The sequence below is a fragment of the Alosa alosa genome, chromosome 22 (genome assembly GCF_017589495.1).
Source record: "Alosa alosa isolate M-15738 ecotype Scorff River chromosome 22, AALO_Geno_1.1, whole genome shotgun sequence".
Lineage (NCBI taxonomy): Eukaryota > Metazoa > Chordata > Actinopteri > Clupeiformes > Clupeidae > Alosa > Alosa alosa.
This window is the reverse complement of record NC_063210.1, coordinates 4666393-4685943: the sequence shown is the minus strand read 5'-3', so window position 1 is coordinate 4685943 and position 19551 is coordinate 4666393. Positions and strand designations below refer to the sequence as shown.

Genomic DNA, 19551 nt, shown 5'->3' with positions numbered 1-19551 from the left:
AGCTTCACATTGCATCTTTCCGGGTCTCATTTCAAGTTGGGGAAGACAGCTGATACAAATGCTGAGTCTTAATAGCACATAAATGTTCAATTTTATTATCGCTGTGCTGACAGTTTGGTCAGTTATCCTTAATAATTTAGCATTGCCAACACAGCATGTCACTGAAACATTGGAGGGGGGAAATGGGGTCCGCTGGCATTTTGCTCATTGGTTTACTGCACCACCCATTGTGGTCTATAGTCATTTTTTTTTTCTTAATATTCACAAGTTAAATCAAAGGTGATAATGGTCCAACAGTGGACAAGAAGAGACAGCACTGATGGTTGGATATCTGCCAAATTTTGCTATGTGGGCTTAACCAGAATTAAATAGGCTATCAAAATGTTAGAAGTCTAAGAGCCTATAAACATGCCAAGATAGGGTGCATCTAGATCAGTGGTTTTCAAAGTGGGGGCCGTGAGGGGGTGCCAGGGGGGCCTCAGCAAGTTGGAGGGAAAAATAAAAGCAAGAAATAAATACATTTGAAACATTTAAAATATACTATGAGTGTTGTTATACAATGCCATTATAATAATGTGACGCATATCTGAACATATTTCCCATGATAATGACTGGGAATAATAGTAGAGTGATGGCTCTCATATAGCAGAAAGCCCCAAATTAAATTTTTACACACTGTATGTTCCATCGCGATGTGGTTGTGGCTAAAATAATTATTAGATTAGCTTAATGTATTTTTACATTTGCCGTAGTATTGTCAATGGGTTTAATTAATAAAACATCAAGGGGTCGTGGAAAAGTTTGGGAACCCCTGGTCTAGATTTTTAGGCTAGCCAAGATTAGCACTGCCTTTAAATTACGTAGGCCTAGGCATTTGTTGCTGGGGGAGGGGGGAATATTCTGATAGTTATAAATGCAAAACAAAAATGTCCCTTTCTCTCTGAAATTCTGAGTTGTAATCAGAATATTGATCCCTTTTTCAGATATATTTATGTATTTGGTTGTTTCATTAATTGGATAGTTTGTAGTTTTGGATTTTTAGTCTAGGTCAATTTTTAAAAGAAATTAACCCTGAAGGCAAATCATGTTAATTTGTGGCATACAACATTTATAGGGGGTTTGAAGGGTGCTGAATTCAAATCTTCTGTATGCCAGGGTCAAAAATGTCCCATAATGCCTCAAAATGGAGAAATCCAATATGGCCGCCGCCACCAGGTCAAAATCTAATTAATCACTTATCTTTTAGACTGTACAAGGTGAAAACCTGCATGTAATGTGCTTTTATAGGGTTTCACATATAGGGAATTCAATGCCATGCTCAGATTTAAGATCAAGACTAGAGAAAAGGCTTGAAAGTAATGTTCATGGTTAAAATTGTTGTCTCGGATAATGAATAATTCATGAAAAAAAAGGACCATGAAACAGGTTGATGGCTTTCTGAAGAATTTACTTGAAACATGTTTAGAAGCAAGGTTGATTACCATATTTTAACAATCTATTTATATTATTTATCTGTATTTTAACTATTTATTTAGTATTTGAAGAAAATGCTTGAAACTCTTAAGCTATTGCTACTAGATTTGCCTACTAATTAAATATTGTACCTGAGCCTATTGTTTTGATGTCAGTGTGCTATGATGACATGTTTGCCCATCCCACCCCTACCCTTACCCCTACACACACAAATACCCATATGTAACCCTGAATGAGGCCACACCCTGCTCTGAGAGAGCTGAACAGGGGATGATCCCAGAGCCACAGGTCTGTCGCCAGCCTGCAAAGACCTGGAGACCCCAAGCCCCGCTGTCTGCTGATGTAGGCCGCAGTCACCGTCACATGTTGGCCTCTTAGCCATGGTAGAAAGTGCCGGAGGGCGAGGAGAGCGGCCCTCAGTTCCAGGACATTGATGTGCTGGGATAGACAAGGGTCCGTCCACAGACCATTGATGCCCTGACCATCGAGAACGGTGCCCCAGCCTACTGGGGATGCGTCTGTAAATACGACCCGGCGACGAATCTCCGGGTTCCATGGCACTCCCCCTCTCGGTGTTGGCGGGATCTCTCCACCAGTGTAGGGCCCTGTGAAGCCTGCGGGACACAGTCACCTTGGCCTGGGAGGGCCCTTGGGGGCACAGGCCTAGGCTCAACAGGCACCTCTGGACTGAGCGCATGTGAAGGAGGGCAAGGGGGACTACCTGCACCATTGCCACCCAAGGCCCAAGAGGCGAAGGCAGAGTTTCCACTCCACCTGGGCGTGCAACGTGAAGCGACTGAGACATGCGGCGAACGACTGCTGTCTCGCCGGTGAGAGAGTCACGGATGCCCTCCTGGAGTCCAGGACCATGCCCAGGAAGGTGGTGACCTGGGAAGGCTGGAGCCTGCTTTTCTTGGGATTGGTGCGCAAGCCCAAGTCCTGAATGTGCTTCAACAGCAAGGCCACGTGTAGGCGGCATTGCACTTCTGAGGCTGCACAGATGAGCCAGTCATCTAGATAGTTTAATATCCTGAGCCCCCGCTGCCTCATGGGTGCAAGAACTACATCCATGCACCTGGTGAAGGTTCGGGGGGCCAGAGAGATTCCAAATGGGAGGACTTGGAACTTGAAGACCTGACCCTGAAACGCAAACCTCAGGACTGGTCATGGGTATCTGAAAATAAGCATCCTGTAGGTCGATGGTAGCAAACAGGTCCCCTGCATTGATGGCCTGCCACACCCTCGGAACTGTGATGAACCTGCACCTCAGAAACCGGAGGTGCACGTTGAGACCCCTGATGTCTAAAATAGGACGAAGGTCCTCTGTGTGCAGGAGGGTGGACAGCTCTGCACGTAAGGTCTGAGCATGGGTCATGGTGGAGAGCACCCATGGATCCGCTTCTAAGGCCAGCCAAGCCTTACTGCATTGAGCTGAGAGGCGAGGCTGGCTGGCCCGGAGATTGTCAGGAACGACGAGGGCCCCTGGCATGGTTGAAGCCGCTGCCTGAGATCAGTCGGGCCCCAAGACGGATGCCCCAAGGTAGGTGTTGACTGAGGCGTGAATGCCCTAGGGCGCCTAGCGCCCCTGGCACGCCTGACAAGAGACCCTGACACTAGGGATGCACGATATATCGGCGGCCGATATATTATTAGCCGATAAGTGAAAAAATGAAAATATTATTATCGGTCCGATAACAGAATTCTGGCCGATAATTTGCGCCGATATTTTTTAAAGTCCTAATATAGGCCTACGTTAGGTCCGTCTGGCTACACTGAGCTAGCCTACTTGAGCTTGGTTGGCTATACTTTTTCCTCAATATAATGTCAGCGGTGTGAATGTATTTCACCACTCTAACAAAATCTGTGGATATGCGTTCATTTGGGAATCTGTGCATCTCAAAATCCTCTCGTGAATGATCCGCCATTTAACCTTAACAGAGCGGAGCTCAGCCCTATTAGTCCGGCAGCCATGGGGTCAGACCTGGTTTTGTCGGTTAAAGTTTTTTTTTTTTGCAGAATCTTGTAGACCAGGGGTATCTCTTTAAGATTTAGGAGGGTGCCCAGTGATATCCCTTGGGCAATTTTGTATATTAACCCTTTCTTGTTCAATGTATTGAATACAAGGTAAGACACTACAGGTGAATAGGGTAAAAAAAATAACTAGCAGATATCACTATGAAACTTCATTAATATGGAAAAAAATGTATTACAAGTTATCTGAAATTTAATTTTTGAATATGCAAATTAGGCCCAATCTAATTAAATATGTGCTGATTTGCATAAAGTTTAAAAAGAAAAAATCTGAACATTAGATGAAGCCTGGTTCAAAATTACTTTTTCATTGTGTTTACATATTAGATGAAAAGTCTTTTACACAGGAAATTTGTATTACAAGTGTTAATGTTTAAATATGAAAAAGCCCAATGTGCCAAAATCATGAAATAGGATATACCTCTAATTTCAAGATGAGTAGGCATACTCATATTAAATGCAAATCAACTCAATTAAAATGGACTAAAATACAATGTTCTGTGTGATAGTTTTTCAGACAGTACATTCAAATTTGGACAATTTAACCCTTTACTAAGTGAATTAATGAATTTCTATATTTCAGATAATGCAGGGAGCCATGGGGTCAGACCTGTTTTTGTGGGTTATTTATTTATTCATTTTTGCTTAGACTTGTTGACTTGGGGTGGCTCTTTAATATTTAGGAGGGTGCCCAGTGTGATATCCCTTGGGCAATGTCCTACATTAACCATTAATAAGCCATTTGTGCCGAAATCATGAAGAAAAAAGAAAATAGGAAAAGCAAATAATCAACTCAAATAGAATGTACTAAAATACAGTTTGCAGTGTGATCGTTATTCAGACAATACTTCATGCATTCAAATTGGGAAAATGTAACCCTTTTCTATGTCAAATAATGAATTTATAATTTTAGATATTGCCTGTAATATTTCTGAATATGTACACTTTTCCTAGTATTAGTTCTGATAATTGTCCAGTTCTGGCTCATCCTACCCTAAAACATGCAGAGAATATTGTGCAAGGCACCATTAACCTGGCAACTGCATCTGTTAGAGCTACAGTACAAGGATTTTCACTCTTGCAGCCACATCTGATCATCTCCAAAATGTAGTTTGGTGCAAGTTTGACATTTTCTGGTAGACTGGTTGGGCTTAGTAACGAATCAATGAATTTTTCTTCAAATGGCAGTTGAATTTCCAACTGAAGTATTCCCTCGCTTCAGGCTCCAAATACTTCAATAGCCTACTTAAAAATGAATACTCTCTTTTTGAATGACATAGACTACTACTGCAATAAAGAATAAAAATAAATGTATATTTTATACATATTAGAACAGTAGAACAGACACCCTGTAGAAATCAGCTAAAAGAGGGCAGTTTAGACTAACAGTAATCATTTACATAGCATACATGCAGTAAGTCCTTCCACTCAGCAGCCATATTGTAGCACTTTTTGGGCACTTATCCGGCATCTATTTCGGCGTTCACTTAAAGGAGCCACACATACTGTAGGGCTAGGCTACTGTTATGTTGTTGACTGCCGTACTATTGAGGACTATTATGAGTTCTGTCCATCATTTGGTGGTAGGTAAAATTACTGCAATAAAATTATACTTATTAAATGCTTTCCCCAAATCACTTTTCACAATTTTTTTTCAAGTAATATTATCGGTTATCGTATCGGTATCGGCCACAACAAACCAATAAATATCGGTTATCGTTATCGGCCCTAAAATTCCATATCGGTGCATCTCTACCTGACACCTCTTCTGCAACAGGGTGGTTGCCTGTGGGCCGAACATGGCACTCTGAAAAGGTGCTCTCTGTCTGCCTACTGGAGCTGAGATTGAGACAGCCAGAGATGGTGTCTAACTACCCAGAACTGAGCCAAGGAGCGGCCCGATGCCACTGCCTGCTCCTTAGACACTGCGAGGCACACAGAGGCTGACTGGAGCTCTCTCAAAAGAGTGGGATCACCGGCACTGCTTTGCAAGAGACCAGAGAGGTGTGGAACATACAGGGACAGAATGGCCGCTGTGTTAGCCAGGCGGGCTTGCATCGCTATGGGCCTATGCAGCTTAACCAGCAGAGCCTCCATAGTTCTGCCATTGGCACTGAGGCAGGAGGAACCACCAAAGAGGGAGTTGGGAGAGGAGAAGAGGGGCACCAAAGCTTGATCCACTGGGGTGAGCGAGCCACAACAAATCAGCCCTTCGTCGTGCATGTTGGAAAGCACCTTAGCCTGGCCAGACCACCTACGAAAAGTAGTTGGGGAGGAAAACTGGACAGACCAAGTCGTTAAAGTCTGGTAGGAGGGGAATGAGCGCCGCCACTGGATGCTCAGTCATGTCTGTGTGGAACCTAGACACAGAGGCAAGGGGCTTCTCTGGAAGGGGAATATCAAGAGCCCTGGATGCCCTGCCAACGACCTCCTCAAACAGACGGGCCAGCTCGCCTCCTACGGGGCTGGCTGCACAGGGCAGTGCACAAGGTAGCTCTCAAACAGAGATTAGTCTCAACGTCCACAATGGCGTCCTCATCTTCCTCCTCCAGCTCACGCGGACTGGTAGGAGGAGCAGGTTGGGGAACTGCAGGCCTTGTGCTAAGAGAAAACAGTGAGGCTTGTGAGGCTGCTGAGGACTCCCCAAGCCCCCTGGCTACTCTTGCCATCTTCCTTGACGGCCCCTCGGAAACAGGAGAACCCGCTCGTTTACCAGAGAAAAAATTGCTAAATATTAAATAATTAGGATAAAAAATATTATTCCTAATTGTGTGCATAGGAATAATAAAACAATTCATGCACGACTGGAGGACGTCCCTTGCCAAGAAAGCATGTTGGTGGCCCAAACACAACACACACTTATCAGGCCATCCAAATGTGCATGATCAGTTAGTGCCACAGCTACTATGTCTTCAGCCAATTCCAAAAGCTTGTAAGGAGATCACCTCCTGTGGTTGCTTCAAGGGATGTCTAAGCCAGCGCTGCAGTTGTAGGAAAAAAGTGGCATGTTATGCATGGAGTCATGCAGCTGCAGCAGCACCTGTCAGAACACTGCTGGAGAGGAGTAAGATGAGGATGATTAGGATAGCCTAAGTGTGTAACCTACCTCTTCATACCAAGAAGTTTAAAGAATTGAGAAATAGAGAAATAGAATAGAATGGATTAATTACTAAATAAGGTAATAAGGTAAATATGCATTATTAAATAAATAGTTAAAATACAGATACATAGATGAATACATATAAAGAATATAAATAGATAGTTAAAATATGGTAATCAACCTTGCTTCTAAACATGTTTCAAGTAAATTCTTCAGAAAGTCATCAACTTGTTTCATGGTCCTCTTTTTTCATGAATTATTCATTATCCAAGACAACAATTTTAACCATGTACATTAATTTCAAGCATTTTTTCTAATCTTGATCTTATATCTGTGCATGACATTGAATTCCCTATATGTGAAAACCTATAAAAGCATATTACATTCAGGTTTTTACCTTGTACAGTCGAAAAGATAAGTGATTAATTAGATTTTGACCTGGCGACGGAGGCCATACTGGATTTCTCCATTTTGAGGCATAATGGGACATTTTTAAGTCTGGCATACAGAAGATTTTAATTCAGCACCTTTCAAAACCCCTAAAAATGTTGTATGCCAAAAATTAACATGCCTTCGGGACTTTAAATAAGCACATTTACCAAAATCCTGCCTAGTCTATTTGGCCTGCTGCAAGAAATGGTCCACAAAAACCCATATAACGTCTACATGACGTCACCACCAATGAAAACCTCCGCTCGAAAATCAAACATTCCGGAAGTGAAGTGTTGCAGGTGTAGCCGTTCAAAAAACTGGTCTAGAGTATATAGCGTTTCACTAGGTTGCGACGCGGTAGTCCTTTTAAAATAGATTAACTATGGATATGATGACTGGAGAGCTTACAAAACTATACTTCTACGAGTCCAGGCTTGAAACATTTAAAGGTTGGCCTTTCGAAGAGGACTGTAGTTGTACCCCCGAAAACGTAAGTGAATTTTCTCTTGCACATGAAAAATGGCTAACGCTAACTTACCAAAACAAATAGTTTAGAGGTGCAAAGTGTGCGTTTTGATATGTTTCAGCCATGCACATAATGCTAACTTTTGGTTAAATATTGCATTGGTTCTCCAGAATATTTTCGAATGGCCCAATTTAAGTGCATAGTATAGGCACTAGTGACGTTAATATAACTTTAGCTGCTACCAGTTGGGCTAAGTTACCCTAGCTTGCGCTGTCATCCATAACAAAACCTCACTTTCTGTGATTTTGTGAGTTTACTTATTTCAATGTTCAACAGATGGCTAAAGCAGGATTCATTCATACACCGTCCGAAAATAGTCCCGACGTCGCTCAGTGTTTCTTCTGTCTCAAAGAACTGGAGGGATGGGAGCCTGAAGATGACCCTTTGTGAGTAGGCCGAATGTCTCCAAGCATTTGTGTTTTGTGCATGTTTAACGTTAACGTTAGTGATTAATGTCTTTTGAAACTGTGCGTGTCGACCGGAACAGGCCTACACTGACACTTAAAAGTAAAAATGTGTAAAAACAGGGAGCCTTGATCTCTGGGCCTAATACACAGAATTATATCATTATTGTGTGGGATAGCCCTGATTTGATAATCAGAATAAAGACTTTGAAAAATCAGAGAGGTCTAAAAAAGTATAGAATATGAATGTTAGGCCTTAACAAGTCTTAAACACGCCTACAATATTATGCGCAAGGTCTTAATTATGTTACTGCAGCATAGATTGAACATTTATTTACTTTGCTAATCATTTTAAGACTTTTTCTTCATATTCTTTGCCAGTATGGGTGTGAGATCAGTCCTAAATTTCATTCATAATTATTTTTTTTTAAACAAAGTTTTAAAATTGTCTTTAATTTAACTTGTTAAAACCTGTAGAAAGCCTGCTCTTTAGGGCACTAAGCTAATGCATGATTACGGTATGCACACTTTGTTTACCCACCAGTCAAGGCCGAACCCCAGATGTCTAGTGGTCCTCATCACCTGTGAATTAACTGAGTGAAATATGTTTCACAAATACGAAGGAATGATTGACTGATTTATTATTACACAGCACAGAGTTCCCACAGTCATGGAAAACCTGGAAAAGTCATGAAATTGTAAAATCCCATTTTCCAGGCCTGGAGAAATCATGGAATTCAATAAATTCATTACCAGTTTTGGAAAAGTCATGAAATTCCATTTGATCATAGCTAGGACGCATAGACTTCGCTAGACCCCCTGTACCAGGGCACGTGCCCCAGTACAATCTCAAGTTAATGTTCAACTAGTTCCTGTATTTAGAAGCAAAATTCTATTTAGATAATAATGGGGTAAAGAAAGCAATGTTATCAAATCCGCAAAGTCAAAGCAACATAAATTTAAAAATCAAAAAATGTAGCAGAGATGCACGGCGCACACATAGAGTTTCCTAATTCAAAGGTAGGCTGTTACGCTTATATGTATATAGTATGAGAGTCTATAGTCGGCCCGATCTACGCAGAATGTATCAAATTAAATAGCCTGGTGGAAAACAGGTAACAACTTTGACAATTTCATGGAGCGCTGAAATATGCTCTATTTTTATGTCAGGTTTAAGCATTTGATTGAATGTGGTTTAGCAGCATGAAATTAAGTTTCTGTAACAATAAGACCCTTGTAGATTTTAAGTGGCTGTAATTAAGGCTGTGTTTATTTTCTTGAAGTGCATGTTAGCAGACCTCTTAAGCAGCCGTATAATGCAGTCAATGGTGACTGCAACTTGGCACAATAAAATGTTCCTCTGGTGATTTATTTCAAGTGCTAGATTACACGTCTTACAATTCTAGTTAATAAGGGTTTTTAATAGTTCAAAAGAGAGAAACATATTGTGTGTGTCAGTCATGCCATTTCCATCTCAATGAGCACAAACATGTTTTTATTAATATTATTATTCCATTATTTTGATTAGGAAAGAGCACAAGGCCCACTCTTCTCAGTGTGACTTTGTTGCTCTAAAAAAGCCTGTGGAACAACTGACAGTGGAGGAGTTCCTCAAGCTCCAGAAGGAGAGACAGAAGTTCCAGATTGTGAGTAAAGGATCAGTGTGAGGGAGCATTCCTTATTTATAATCTGATGGAAAAGTCAATTTATATCTATAAAAACAATATTATAAACAGAAACATAACAACTGTAATGTTGCATTGCAATCTGTAAAATTGATCTTTTTCCCCCCTCACCAGAGGAAGACATGCAATCAAGCCATCGATAAATTTCAAGAGGCAGCAACAGTCAGAAGAGGCCAGATTATCAAGACTTCGATGGGAGAGGAGTAATCCTTGGCCTGTGATCACACTGCTGGACACCTGTCCCTCTGTCTTACACTCTCAGACATCGGTTCAGTGGATGGAGAAAAACTCACCCTTTGTGAGGGTATATGTCTTCAGACGCAGATCAACAAGACTCCAGTTTTATTTGGCATATTCTACTGAGCAACTCTGAGTGAAAACATTAATATTTATCTCCTTTGACAAGCTTTGTCATTGTGTTTGCCAATTATCCTTTTTATAGGCTTTTGAGATTCATATGTGTAAATTCATACTTTCCAGACTTGTGTTCTTATTCTGTCCACTCATTTCTTTTATTTTTAATAAAGCCCACTCCCTCAATAACCACGGGTAGGCTACTGTTTTCTTGGGAAAATGGAGTTTTATTTATGTTCCTCAGAAGACCTATGCTGATCCCATTCTTAGTTTAGCCTTCGAAGCTGATGTTCTAATGTAATATCCTGAAAATGGCCCACAATGGAATAATGACACTTTAATGGGCAACTTTGCAGGGCTGTGAATCCGATACCAAGAAGTAAATGTTCAAGTGCTCCTGTTTTCAGTTGTTTCCCCTCATTCGACGAGGCAAAGGAAAACAACGTAATTGATGTAAACGTCATGTCATCGAGAGAACTGTAGTGCTCATCTCGGCGCGCGAGCGTAGCTTCGGACTCCTTCAGTGTGAGACCCGCGGGAGATGGGTAACGCACCCTTGTGAAGCCAGGCGGACTCGTATTACAAAAGTATGCTTTATAAAGAGGATAAACTGGAAATATATATTTCACGGCTACATAACTGTTGGATGCAGTTAATGTCGACATAAGAGAGGATTAAAAGCCATCACCAAATCAAAAGGTCTCGCGCATTGAACGACCGCAACTGATGCGTGGCAGAAGTTCACTTTACTGCTCTGGATCATTGTAGAAATCGCCAAAATGAAAATAACATTCAGCTTTGTTGTTGTCAGTGCTGGTTTCGCTGGCATTTTAAGCTTCAGCTTTCTAGCACTTGCTATAGGGAGTGAGTATTGGTATATCATTGACGACAACAGACCCAACTACACAGAAGATTCTCATTCTGGACTCTGGCGAACCTATGAAGGTAGGATTGCAGCGAAACTTATTTGTCTTAAGCTAACATTACATTTTAGTCCTGAAAGTGACCGGTTGGTCTAATGAAGCCTTGCATGTTCTAACTATTTTGAGTGATTAATGCCTACCTCGTGTGTGGTCGTGGGGATCCGAGCTATTGAGTTGAATATGACTGATAGAAAGTTGAGAGAATAGATAAATGAAGTGTTTAGACTAGTAGCCTAGTTACACGTTTACATCACACTTGCAAACTGCAAAAGAGACATTAAAGAATTTAACGATTCCATTTAATGGATCCCAATTCCTGTTAAAAGAAGCAAAATGAGTCTAGTCTAAATTACTTCGAATAGAGCTGCTAGCGCAACACTAATTGGCACGCTGTTTGAGCCGAGGCAGGCAGCAGACTGGCACGGGGCGACGCTCTCCCATCAGGCGCAGGGCGATGCGTTTCCCATGGCGAGACATCCACGCTTTTTCAGCAGCATGCTGTCACAAAAAATGTGTTTTGGAAAGGTTTTGCACAGACTACATACAAAGTCACAAGTAATCAAATATCAGTAAGTCATCTTCTAATATACTGCATTGCTTGGGCTGCCCTGTGCGTGACATGGAAAAGGCATTCTGGTAGACAGTACACATGGAGAATATCTATTGTCTTTATGATTTTGTTCTATTCGTATTGTAGCAAAGTTATGTTTTGAGAATGTTTTCCCTGCAATGATAAGTGGATTTCTCTGCAGGGGACAATGTCTACTCATTCACTGCAAATACAGAATCCTACACGGACTTAGAGAATCACATGTACAGTGAGTATTCCCAATCCCTTGTTGAATCTTAGCATGATTTGTGTTTTACTCTCAAAGCATCAAGAATTTGACTTTGGTGTTATTTTTTCACACAATAGAATTGTGTCACTCATGTAGCAATAATACTGATAGATTTGTCATCAGTGCAGCTTGTGTAGATGCTTGCACAACATGGGAAAATAGGTTCTGCTCATTCACACCATACCCTTGCGTGTCTCTCCCCACCCTCCTCATCCTGCCTGCAGACCTGCACACGGTGATTGCGGTGCTGCTGCCGCTGAGTCTGGTGATGCTGGTGTTTGGGGGGATCTGTGGACTGGTCAGCTCACTGGCCAAGAGCTCTTCTCTCCTCCTGGGCACTGCATCGTACATACTCCTCAGCAGTAAGTCCTGCATTCACACACTCTCCCTGACGCCATGTAGCACATTTTTATCCACAGTAACAGTAGTTGGGTGGAGCCTAGAAAAGGCATTGGGATGAGGTGACTTAGCTACAATTGCCTTGTAAGAATTGTTATTATTATAAATTGTGCTCTAATGATTTTGTTTCAATAAAGATTATGGTACATTTGCTGCAACACACGACCCCTCTACACCATCCCTGCCACCGTAGCCACCGAGTTTTCGCTTCCCATACACCATAACCTAGCAAAGGTGCAAGGCCTATGTGTGTCTCTGATGGAGAGTGTGAGGCAAAAGCCATTCTCTGGCCGTAATTTAAACAGATTGCAGCCACCTGCAACCCCAGGCATTCCGCTGAGTAATGATGGCTGAGCATTACTTCTCTTCCATGTTTGTCAGGTTGATTTAGAATCAACAACCTGCTGCTGATTTGTGCACAAGTCTGAGCAAAGGCCTCTGGGAATAACAATATTGCCTCCCCAAACAGGGATTCCTTAAAAAGTGGGCAGCAGTAGAGGTGTTATTATATTTCACCCCCTGCAGCCATCCGTTGGTCTGTGAGTGAGAAGAGGGAAGCCAAAGAGAAAAAGGTGGAATATAAAAAAGAGAAGTGAATGATGAATGCACAAATAACTCCTTTAGCCAAGCATGCTTTACTTGCAGATGTATCCATATGATAAAGGGTTGGCTGTCAGATTCAAGTCAGAATATGTTTACTTTATCATATTACATATCTCCCTCTCTCACATATTAGCTCATCTCTCTAGCAATAAAGCACTGGCCTGCAAGACCCAACATGTATGTGCACAGTGTTAGTTTGCCGATGTGAATGAACAGTGTTAAGAAAGCTAATCCAACCTTATTTCTTTCACTCCCTTTACCATGCATATTAGATCTGCAGCTGTATTGGTCGTGGACAGTATACATCTTGTCACTTTCTCTCAGTCTTTAATTGCATTTGAGAATGTCTTAAAAGGAGGCCAGTCCTATTCCTGGAGTGGGAATGCGCAGCTTTGATGTTGTGAAGCGCATCTGGTGGCCTTGAGCACGTAGACAGTTTACAACCCAGGGCTAATTAGGTCCCTTAGAGCAGCCACAAGGCCATGTGATGCACATAAAGCCTACCCTGTGTTGATGGTGGACTGAACTAATGGTGCTCCCTGCACTTAGCGCCAAGCTAATCAGTAACATGTGGGAAGTGTGAAATAGGATCAAGTGAGGAATTTCGATGGCCCAAAAATACGTATCCATAGCTGCCCTCTCTATTAACCTATGGCCTCCCGCTTCTTCCCCAGCTGCGTAGGCTCAGTATTACTACAGTATCACTTCTGCTCTATACATACCATAATATCCCTGTTTATACATGACTATACCACATATAGTCATGTATGAGTGTGTAGTCTTGGTCACTAACATGCTAGTATGTGGCAACTGCTATTACCAAAAGATGCTCATTAGTGTTGTTACAGACACAATGCATCTTTAGAACCCTGCAATCTCAAGACAAATCTACAAGGCCCTCCATTTCACAGAGCATTCTGTAAAATCAATGCAGAAAACGCTTTGTATGAAGCTACTAAATGACACTGTTACTCTTACTTGGCTATAAGCATTTAGAGAATCATGGGAGGCCATTGTATGTCCATGAAGATTCAAGTTGTAGGACCTTTATTTGTCAACGTCAGAACAGTTGGAGAGGTGGTGAAGCAGATGTTGATTGTTTGTTCTGCATTGGGTAAATGTGTTTCTAACATTTTTGGCGCCTTCTGAGTTTAAAATCAGTAGTCACTAGTTATTGATGACTAGTCGGCCTCCAGGCAGAATACCAATTTCAGATGTTATGAGGGTTGGAATTTAATATGTCTATGATGTACCAGTGTGCCCATGTGTGTTATAAAGATAAAAATGACTCTTGATTGTATACGCTAATCATAATTGTTTTTTGATTTGACCCAGGGATTCCTCAGTAGTCATATTTTTGTCAGTAGTCATATATTGTTTTGGAACAATAATCAACACGGTAGTCATTATATTGGCATGCAGAGGGCCCCATTAGATTGTGCTCTGTTTTGTGGAGCCTCGGTTCTGTCCATCTGTCTGGCTGAAGAGCCCCTCTCTGCCCCTCTTCTTGTCTTTGTCTTTGATCGATCTTATGTGTCTCCAGCTGTGCAATGGCTGAGTTGCGTTGGGGAACACTTTGGGGTGTCTACGTGAGGCTTATCCTTCACGGCTGTCACCGTGCCTGTAGGGCCACAACTTTGATGGTTGAAACACAACCCAATAAATTGTACAGCTGATTCCCCGAAAGGTATGATCCCTGGATTTCAGATGCCAGTTAACTTCCAGCAGATCGAAGACAGGAGACGAGTTGAGAGGCTCTTGAGTGATTTAGACATTGATTGCGCTTGTCTGTCACAAAAGCATCAGTGTGATGACCATTAGACAGATAGAAGTTGCCAGGCAAGCAACATTTGAAAAAATCACCTGAACATCTACCCTGCAGTTTGATTTCCATTAGTTTGATGTTTTCACAGAATGTGCATAGTCACACAATTGGTCCAAAAGGTAGATACAGCGGGGAAAATAAATATTGAACACGTCAACATTTTTTTCAGTAAGTATACTTCCAGTGAGGCTATTTGCATGAAATTTTCACCAGACATTATTAACTTAGGTAATCCACACATATAAAAAAATCCAAACATTAATGTTCATAAGTAGAGTTATGAGTAAAAAAGTGGAATGCCACAGGAAAAAAGTATTGAACACGCCTACTGAAATTTCTTAAATACTAAAAATTTCTTAAACCCTTTATTTGTAATGAGCCGAGCGCTTCAAGGCATTTCCTCTATGACGAAACTAATCAGTCGCAGTATTCAGGTGTGATTTTGGCCCATTCTTTTAAACAGATAGTCTTTTAATATTGAAGATTCCAGGGGTCCCTCTTGTAAATCCTGATCTTTAGGTAACTTCCAAAACTGTTCAATTGGATTTAAGTCAGAGCCTGAATTTCCTTTCTCTAAAACCAATTCAGAGTTTCCTTTGCTGAATGCTTTGGATCATTGTCCTGCTGGAAGGTCTAGCCATGTCTCATCCTCATTGTTCTGATGGATGGCAAGATTCTACCAGAAAAAAATGTCTCCATTCATCATTTCTTCAACTATGAAGTCTGCCAGTACCATGAGATGAAAAACAGCCCCACACCGTGATGCCTCCGCCTCCAAACTTCACTGTTGGTATGGTATTGCACAGTGCACAGTGCCATTTCTCCTCCAAATATGGTGTGAAGTATGACATCCAAAGAGTTTTTTTGCTCTCACCTGACCAGAATACATTCTCTTAGTATTTTATAGGCTTGTCCAAATGTTGTGTAGCAAACTTTCAATGAGCTTCGACATGTTTTTCTTCAGTAATAGAGTCATGTGGGGTGAGCGTGCATAGAGGCCATGGCGGTGGAGTGCATTACCTATGATTTTCTCTGTAACAATTGAACCTGCTGCCTCCAAGTCTTTCTGGAGTGGTCCTTGGCTCTTAGGCTACACTTCTGACTTCCTGGTCAGAAATCTTGTGAGGAGATCCTGTGCACGGCCGGTTGATGATGCAGTGATGTTCCTTCCACTTGCAGATAATGGCTCCAATACTGCTTACTGGATGATTCTGAAGTTTTGAAATGCATTCCACTTTTTTACTCATAACTCTACTTAGGGACATTAATGTTTGGATTTTTTAATATGTGTAGATTACCTAAGTTAATACTAATGTCTAGAAAATTTTATGCGAATAGCCTCTCTGGAAGTATACTTACTGAAAATGTTGACGTGTTCAATACTTATTTTCTCCGCTGTATCAAGTATGGCTCATATGAACCAGGCAAAGCAACAGAAGAGCTCAAAAACAGAGATGAAATGATAATAAAATTTTGTTGCTAATTTTGCTTCCAAACTAAAGTTTGAACTCATTATCATCAATACATTGACCCTAGGTTGTGTTTACAGCGAACCATACCTTAATACCCTCACCAAGACTCAAGACATTAGATGAAATAGCCATAGCTGTCATCTAATAGCACCATTTAATCAGCAGTGACAAAATGCAGTTGACACACAATCAAGTGTGTGACCCTGACTGAGGGATATGTCAGTGCCTTGTCAAGTATTTGCTTGAGCAGACCCCCAATTAGACCCCAATACACACACACACACACACACACACACACACACACACACACTCACTCACTCACTCACACACACATACACACATACACACATACACACACCTCTCTTAAGTCATAGTGAAAGCCAAGGGAATCAGAGGTCAAACGTGAAGTGACACCCCATCTTTCTCCGCAACCCTGGCCTTGTGAGATCCGACTTAGTCCAACTCATTGGGACTCCACCCTTCACCCACCGTCTCTGCCTCTACCCCCCTGCCAATGCCAGTGCCAAGCACTCCCTGTGTTAAGTGTTTAATGGGGAATTTTAACGAGAGTCAGACCTGACAGATTAGAGCACAGCGGGCAGAGATTGATGCTTTAATCCATACAGCTGTTAAAGAAGAAATACGGTCACACAGCGGCCTGGACGCTGACGACGTAGGAAAGGCTGCGAGAGTTCAGAACAACAATCAGGCCGGTGGAGAGAGGCTCTGAAAGCATGCCACAGAGACTTATGGCACCAGGACGGGTGCCATAGAAGCACGGCGTCATAGCCTTCGGTCCAAGCTTCAGATTGAAATACAGTAGCATGGTAGGCAGGATGGTCAGTTGATCTACACCAAAGAATGTGTGCAGTCACAGAAAAGATCTGCTGTTGTGGATGAAAACGAGTTTCTCACTCTGTTAACCTGCTGTAAAAAATCCCCCTCTCCTCATATCTTGACGGGACAATACTGCTCATCATCTACTGGGGCCCATAATCACTAAATCTATAAATGTCTCCTGTTTTGGAGAAATTCTTAGCTGCATGTTTTTTTTGTGGGTATCTTGAAGGAAATAATTTTTTTGTGTTTTTGGTTCACTGTGTGCATCCTCTCAACCAGAAAATGATGGAATATTCTCAGTGGCCTCCTTTACAAAATATATTTGCCAAATGACTTGTTGGAATAAGAAGAGCACAGTGGCAAGAAAGCAGCAAAAAGCTCCTGTTAGCTTTAGCTTTGAAGTCTATATCCATAATGTGAATAGCCACACTTTTGTATGTAATCTGTTTTTTGTTTATATCGTGTGTGTGTGTGTGTGCGCGTGTGTGTAGGTCTGCTGACACTGTCCGGCGTGTGCCTGTACATCAGCTACTCCCAGCAGGCATGGCAGGAGACAGAGCGGCGCATGGGTGCCGAGCAGATGGCTCAGGTGCACACGTCCTTCGGCTGGTCTCTGGGCATGGCCTGGCTCTCCTTCATCCTGGAGGTGCTCTCCTCGCTCCTCCTCTTCCTCGCCTCGCGCATGGTCGGCCCACACTAACACACTGGTCTGCCATACCCCTCACTGAGATGCAAAGAACAAAGACTGCACTAAAGAGATCCCATCAGCACACCGCAACATCTCACACACAAATACCTCAGGAGGTGGCAGTGACCGAATGAGAGAAGGAGTTGTTTAAAAGAGTTCAAAAGTGTTGTACTGTTTTCGTGAAACTCGATTTCGACTGTGGAACAGACTCAAATCAGAAATAAAAGGCACAGAGGAGGTAGTTAGCACCAGTCACCCATTTCCTGGCAATGCTGGACCAGGGTATTTATCATGTGTTTTGTCACCTGGAGATTAATTGGAGGGTTGAGGTTTTTTGAATTGATTAGTTAGCTTTAGACTGCTCTGTTGTGCTTGTTTTGTAACAGATAGCATTTGTTTCATTGCTCCTTGAATGTGTTTTTTTGTCGAATCCACCGACCATCAAGTAGGCTTATTATGCCTCTTCTCTGTGCAATGTCAACTTACTGTAATGCTTTGCTGTGCTTCATTTCATGTGACGACAGTAAGGAAAATTGAGTCTTTCTGTAATTTTTGGAGTATTTCACGTCTTTGTCAAAGTGCCTGTGTGGGAAGTGAAAACACTTTGCTTTATAATCCACAGCGGTGAGAACATTAATTGCAGCACTGATGAGTACCTTTCAAGTGGCAGTGAAATGGGAAGGCACTAGAATGAGGAGAACCCGGTTATCAGCCAGTCAGCCCTTACATGAAAATGTATTTTTAATGGCTTTTAAGTCACTGCACTGCTGTAAAGATTTTACAAAGGTAAATGTGCCCGTTATAGTATACAAGGCATTTCTTTTTGTTCAACAAATTAATTATGGTTAATGAAAAATAATAATATTTCAGAAGGAATGTTGTCTAATTTCTCTGAAGACAAATTTGGTGTAGGCAGAAATGAAATCCTGATTTGTTTTTTTTTAGGTAGAATGGAAAGCCTATAGGATTGAGGCCAAATATTTTTCTTCTCTCAGGCAGCAGGTTTGAGGGGGTCTATGGCCTTTGATGTTTTCCTAGAACAGGAAAAATAGTCCTTGAGCCACAGGCCCAAAAAGTGGCGTGTCACTATCACTTGGGGGGGCAAATTCTCACTATATTTTTCTGAAAGCTACATATCTCTGGAGTATAAAATGGTATGATAGCAAGTTGGATCTTGTAGCTTTGTTGCTGTACAGGCCTTCAAAGTTGACCTCTGATTTGAAAAAAGGAAATTCCGCCTATTGGCTTTTTTTTGTTAAACCACTCATAAGAGCCCAGAAAATAATCCAAACCTCATTATTACTGATGCATATGTGGTGTTTGATGTTGGCATACATATTTTGAATCATTATGTGATTTTGCCCTTCATTTTGGTTGATAAAATTCAAGATTTATGTGTAATAATGAGCAAATCTACGTTTTCACAATGTGTTGCAGCACTAATTGAAATGCCCACTACCTCATTAATCAATGTATTTATACCTTCCTACCTCCCAGCAGAGACTTGAAATACAAATGATTACATAGGTCTGCATTGCTATGCTATTTACTATTTGTAAATGTACTGTTCGGAAACACCCCAAAATTCAGTAAATTAGTATTTTATTGAAACTACCCATAAGAGATATTCTAAGAGATCAAAACATCATGATTACCAATCACATATTACCTTTACATTCAAGGAATACCATATGAAAATTGTTCACATAACCACATGTACCCAGCTTAACATAAATATTACAATTTTATAATGTCCAGGGCACATGAAATACATACAGTAATTTCCTGTGTATTAGCCGTATTGTGTATAAGCTACAGGACAGTGTTTTATGCAAGTTAAAAGAAACAAAACCATATACCATATTAACTGCCCCCGTGTATTAACCTCATAGCTGAAGAAATTTTGCAAAGTTAATGGATAAGCTGCAGCTAATAGTTGGGAAATTATGGTAATTGC

At 41.5% G+C, this 19551-nt stretch overlaps 2 protein-coding genes across 2 annotated transcripts; both read left to right on the top strand.

Moving 5' to 3' along the window:
* Positions 1-7317: 7317 nt before the first annotated feature.
* birc5a (baculoviral IAP repeat containing 5a) lies at positions 7318-10208 on the top strand. Its single transcript, XM_048233581.1, has 4 exons — positions 7318-7526; positions 7839-7948; positions 9495-9612; positions 9766-10208. Exons 1-4 carry the CDS (start codon positions 7419-7421, stop codon positions 9856-9858), a joined length of 429 nt encoding a protein of 142 aa, XP_048089538.1. The 5' UTR covers positions 7318-7418; the 3' UTR covers positions 9859-10208.
* Positions 10209-10488: 280 nt separating this feature from the next.
* Positions 10489-18799, top strand: tmem235b (transmembrane protein 235b). The gene is made up of 4 exons (XM_048233582.1): positions 10489-10950; positions 11681-11746; positions 11992-12129; positions 17398-18799. The coding sequence occupies exons 1-4, from the start codon at positions 10785-10787 to the stop codon at positions 17604-17606; spliced, it is 579 nt and encodes a 192-aa protein (XP_048089539.1). The 5' UTR covers positions 10489-10784; the 3' UTR covers positions 17607-18799.
* The last annotated feature ends 752 nt before the right edge of the window (positions 18800-19551 follow it).

Coding starts and splice junctions, on each gene's coding strand:
- birc5a (XM_048233581.1), top strand. CDS start 7,419: ATGGATATGATGACTGGAGAGCTTACAAAACTATACTTCTACGAGTCC. Junction 7,527..7,838: donor GTAGTTGTACCCCCGAAAAC/GTAAGTGAATTT, acceptor AATGTTCAACAG/ATGGCTAAAGCAGGATTCAT. Junction 9,613..9,765: donor AGAGACAGAAGTTCCAGATT/GTGAGTAAAGGA, acceptor CCCCCTCACCAG/AGGAAGACATGCAATCAAGC.
- tmem235b (XM_048233582.1), top strand. CDS start 10,785: ATGAAAATAACATTCAGCTTTGTTGTTGTCAGTGCTGGTTTCGCTGGC. Junction 11,747..11,991: donor CTTAGAGAATCACATGTACA/GTGAGTATTCCC, acceptor TCCTGCCTGCAG/ACCTGCACACGGTGATTGCG. Junction 12,130..17,397: donor ATCGTACATACTCCTCAGCA/GTAAGTCCTGCA, acceptor GCGTGTGTGTAG/GTCTGCTGACACTGTCCGGC.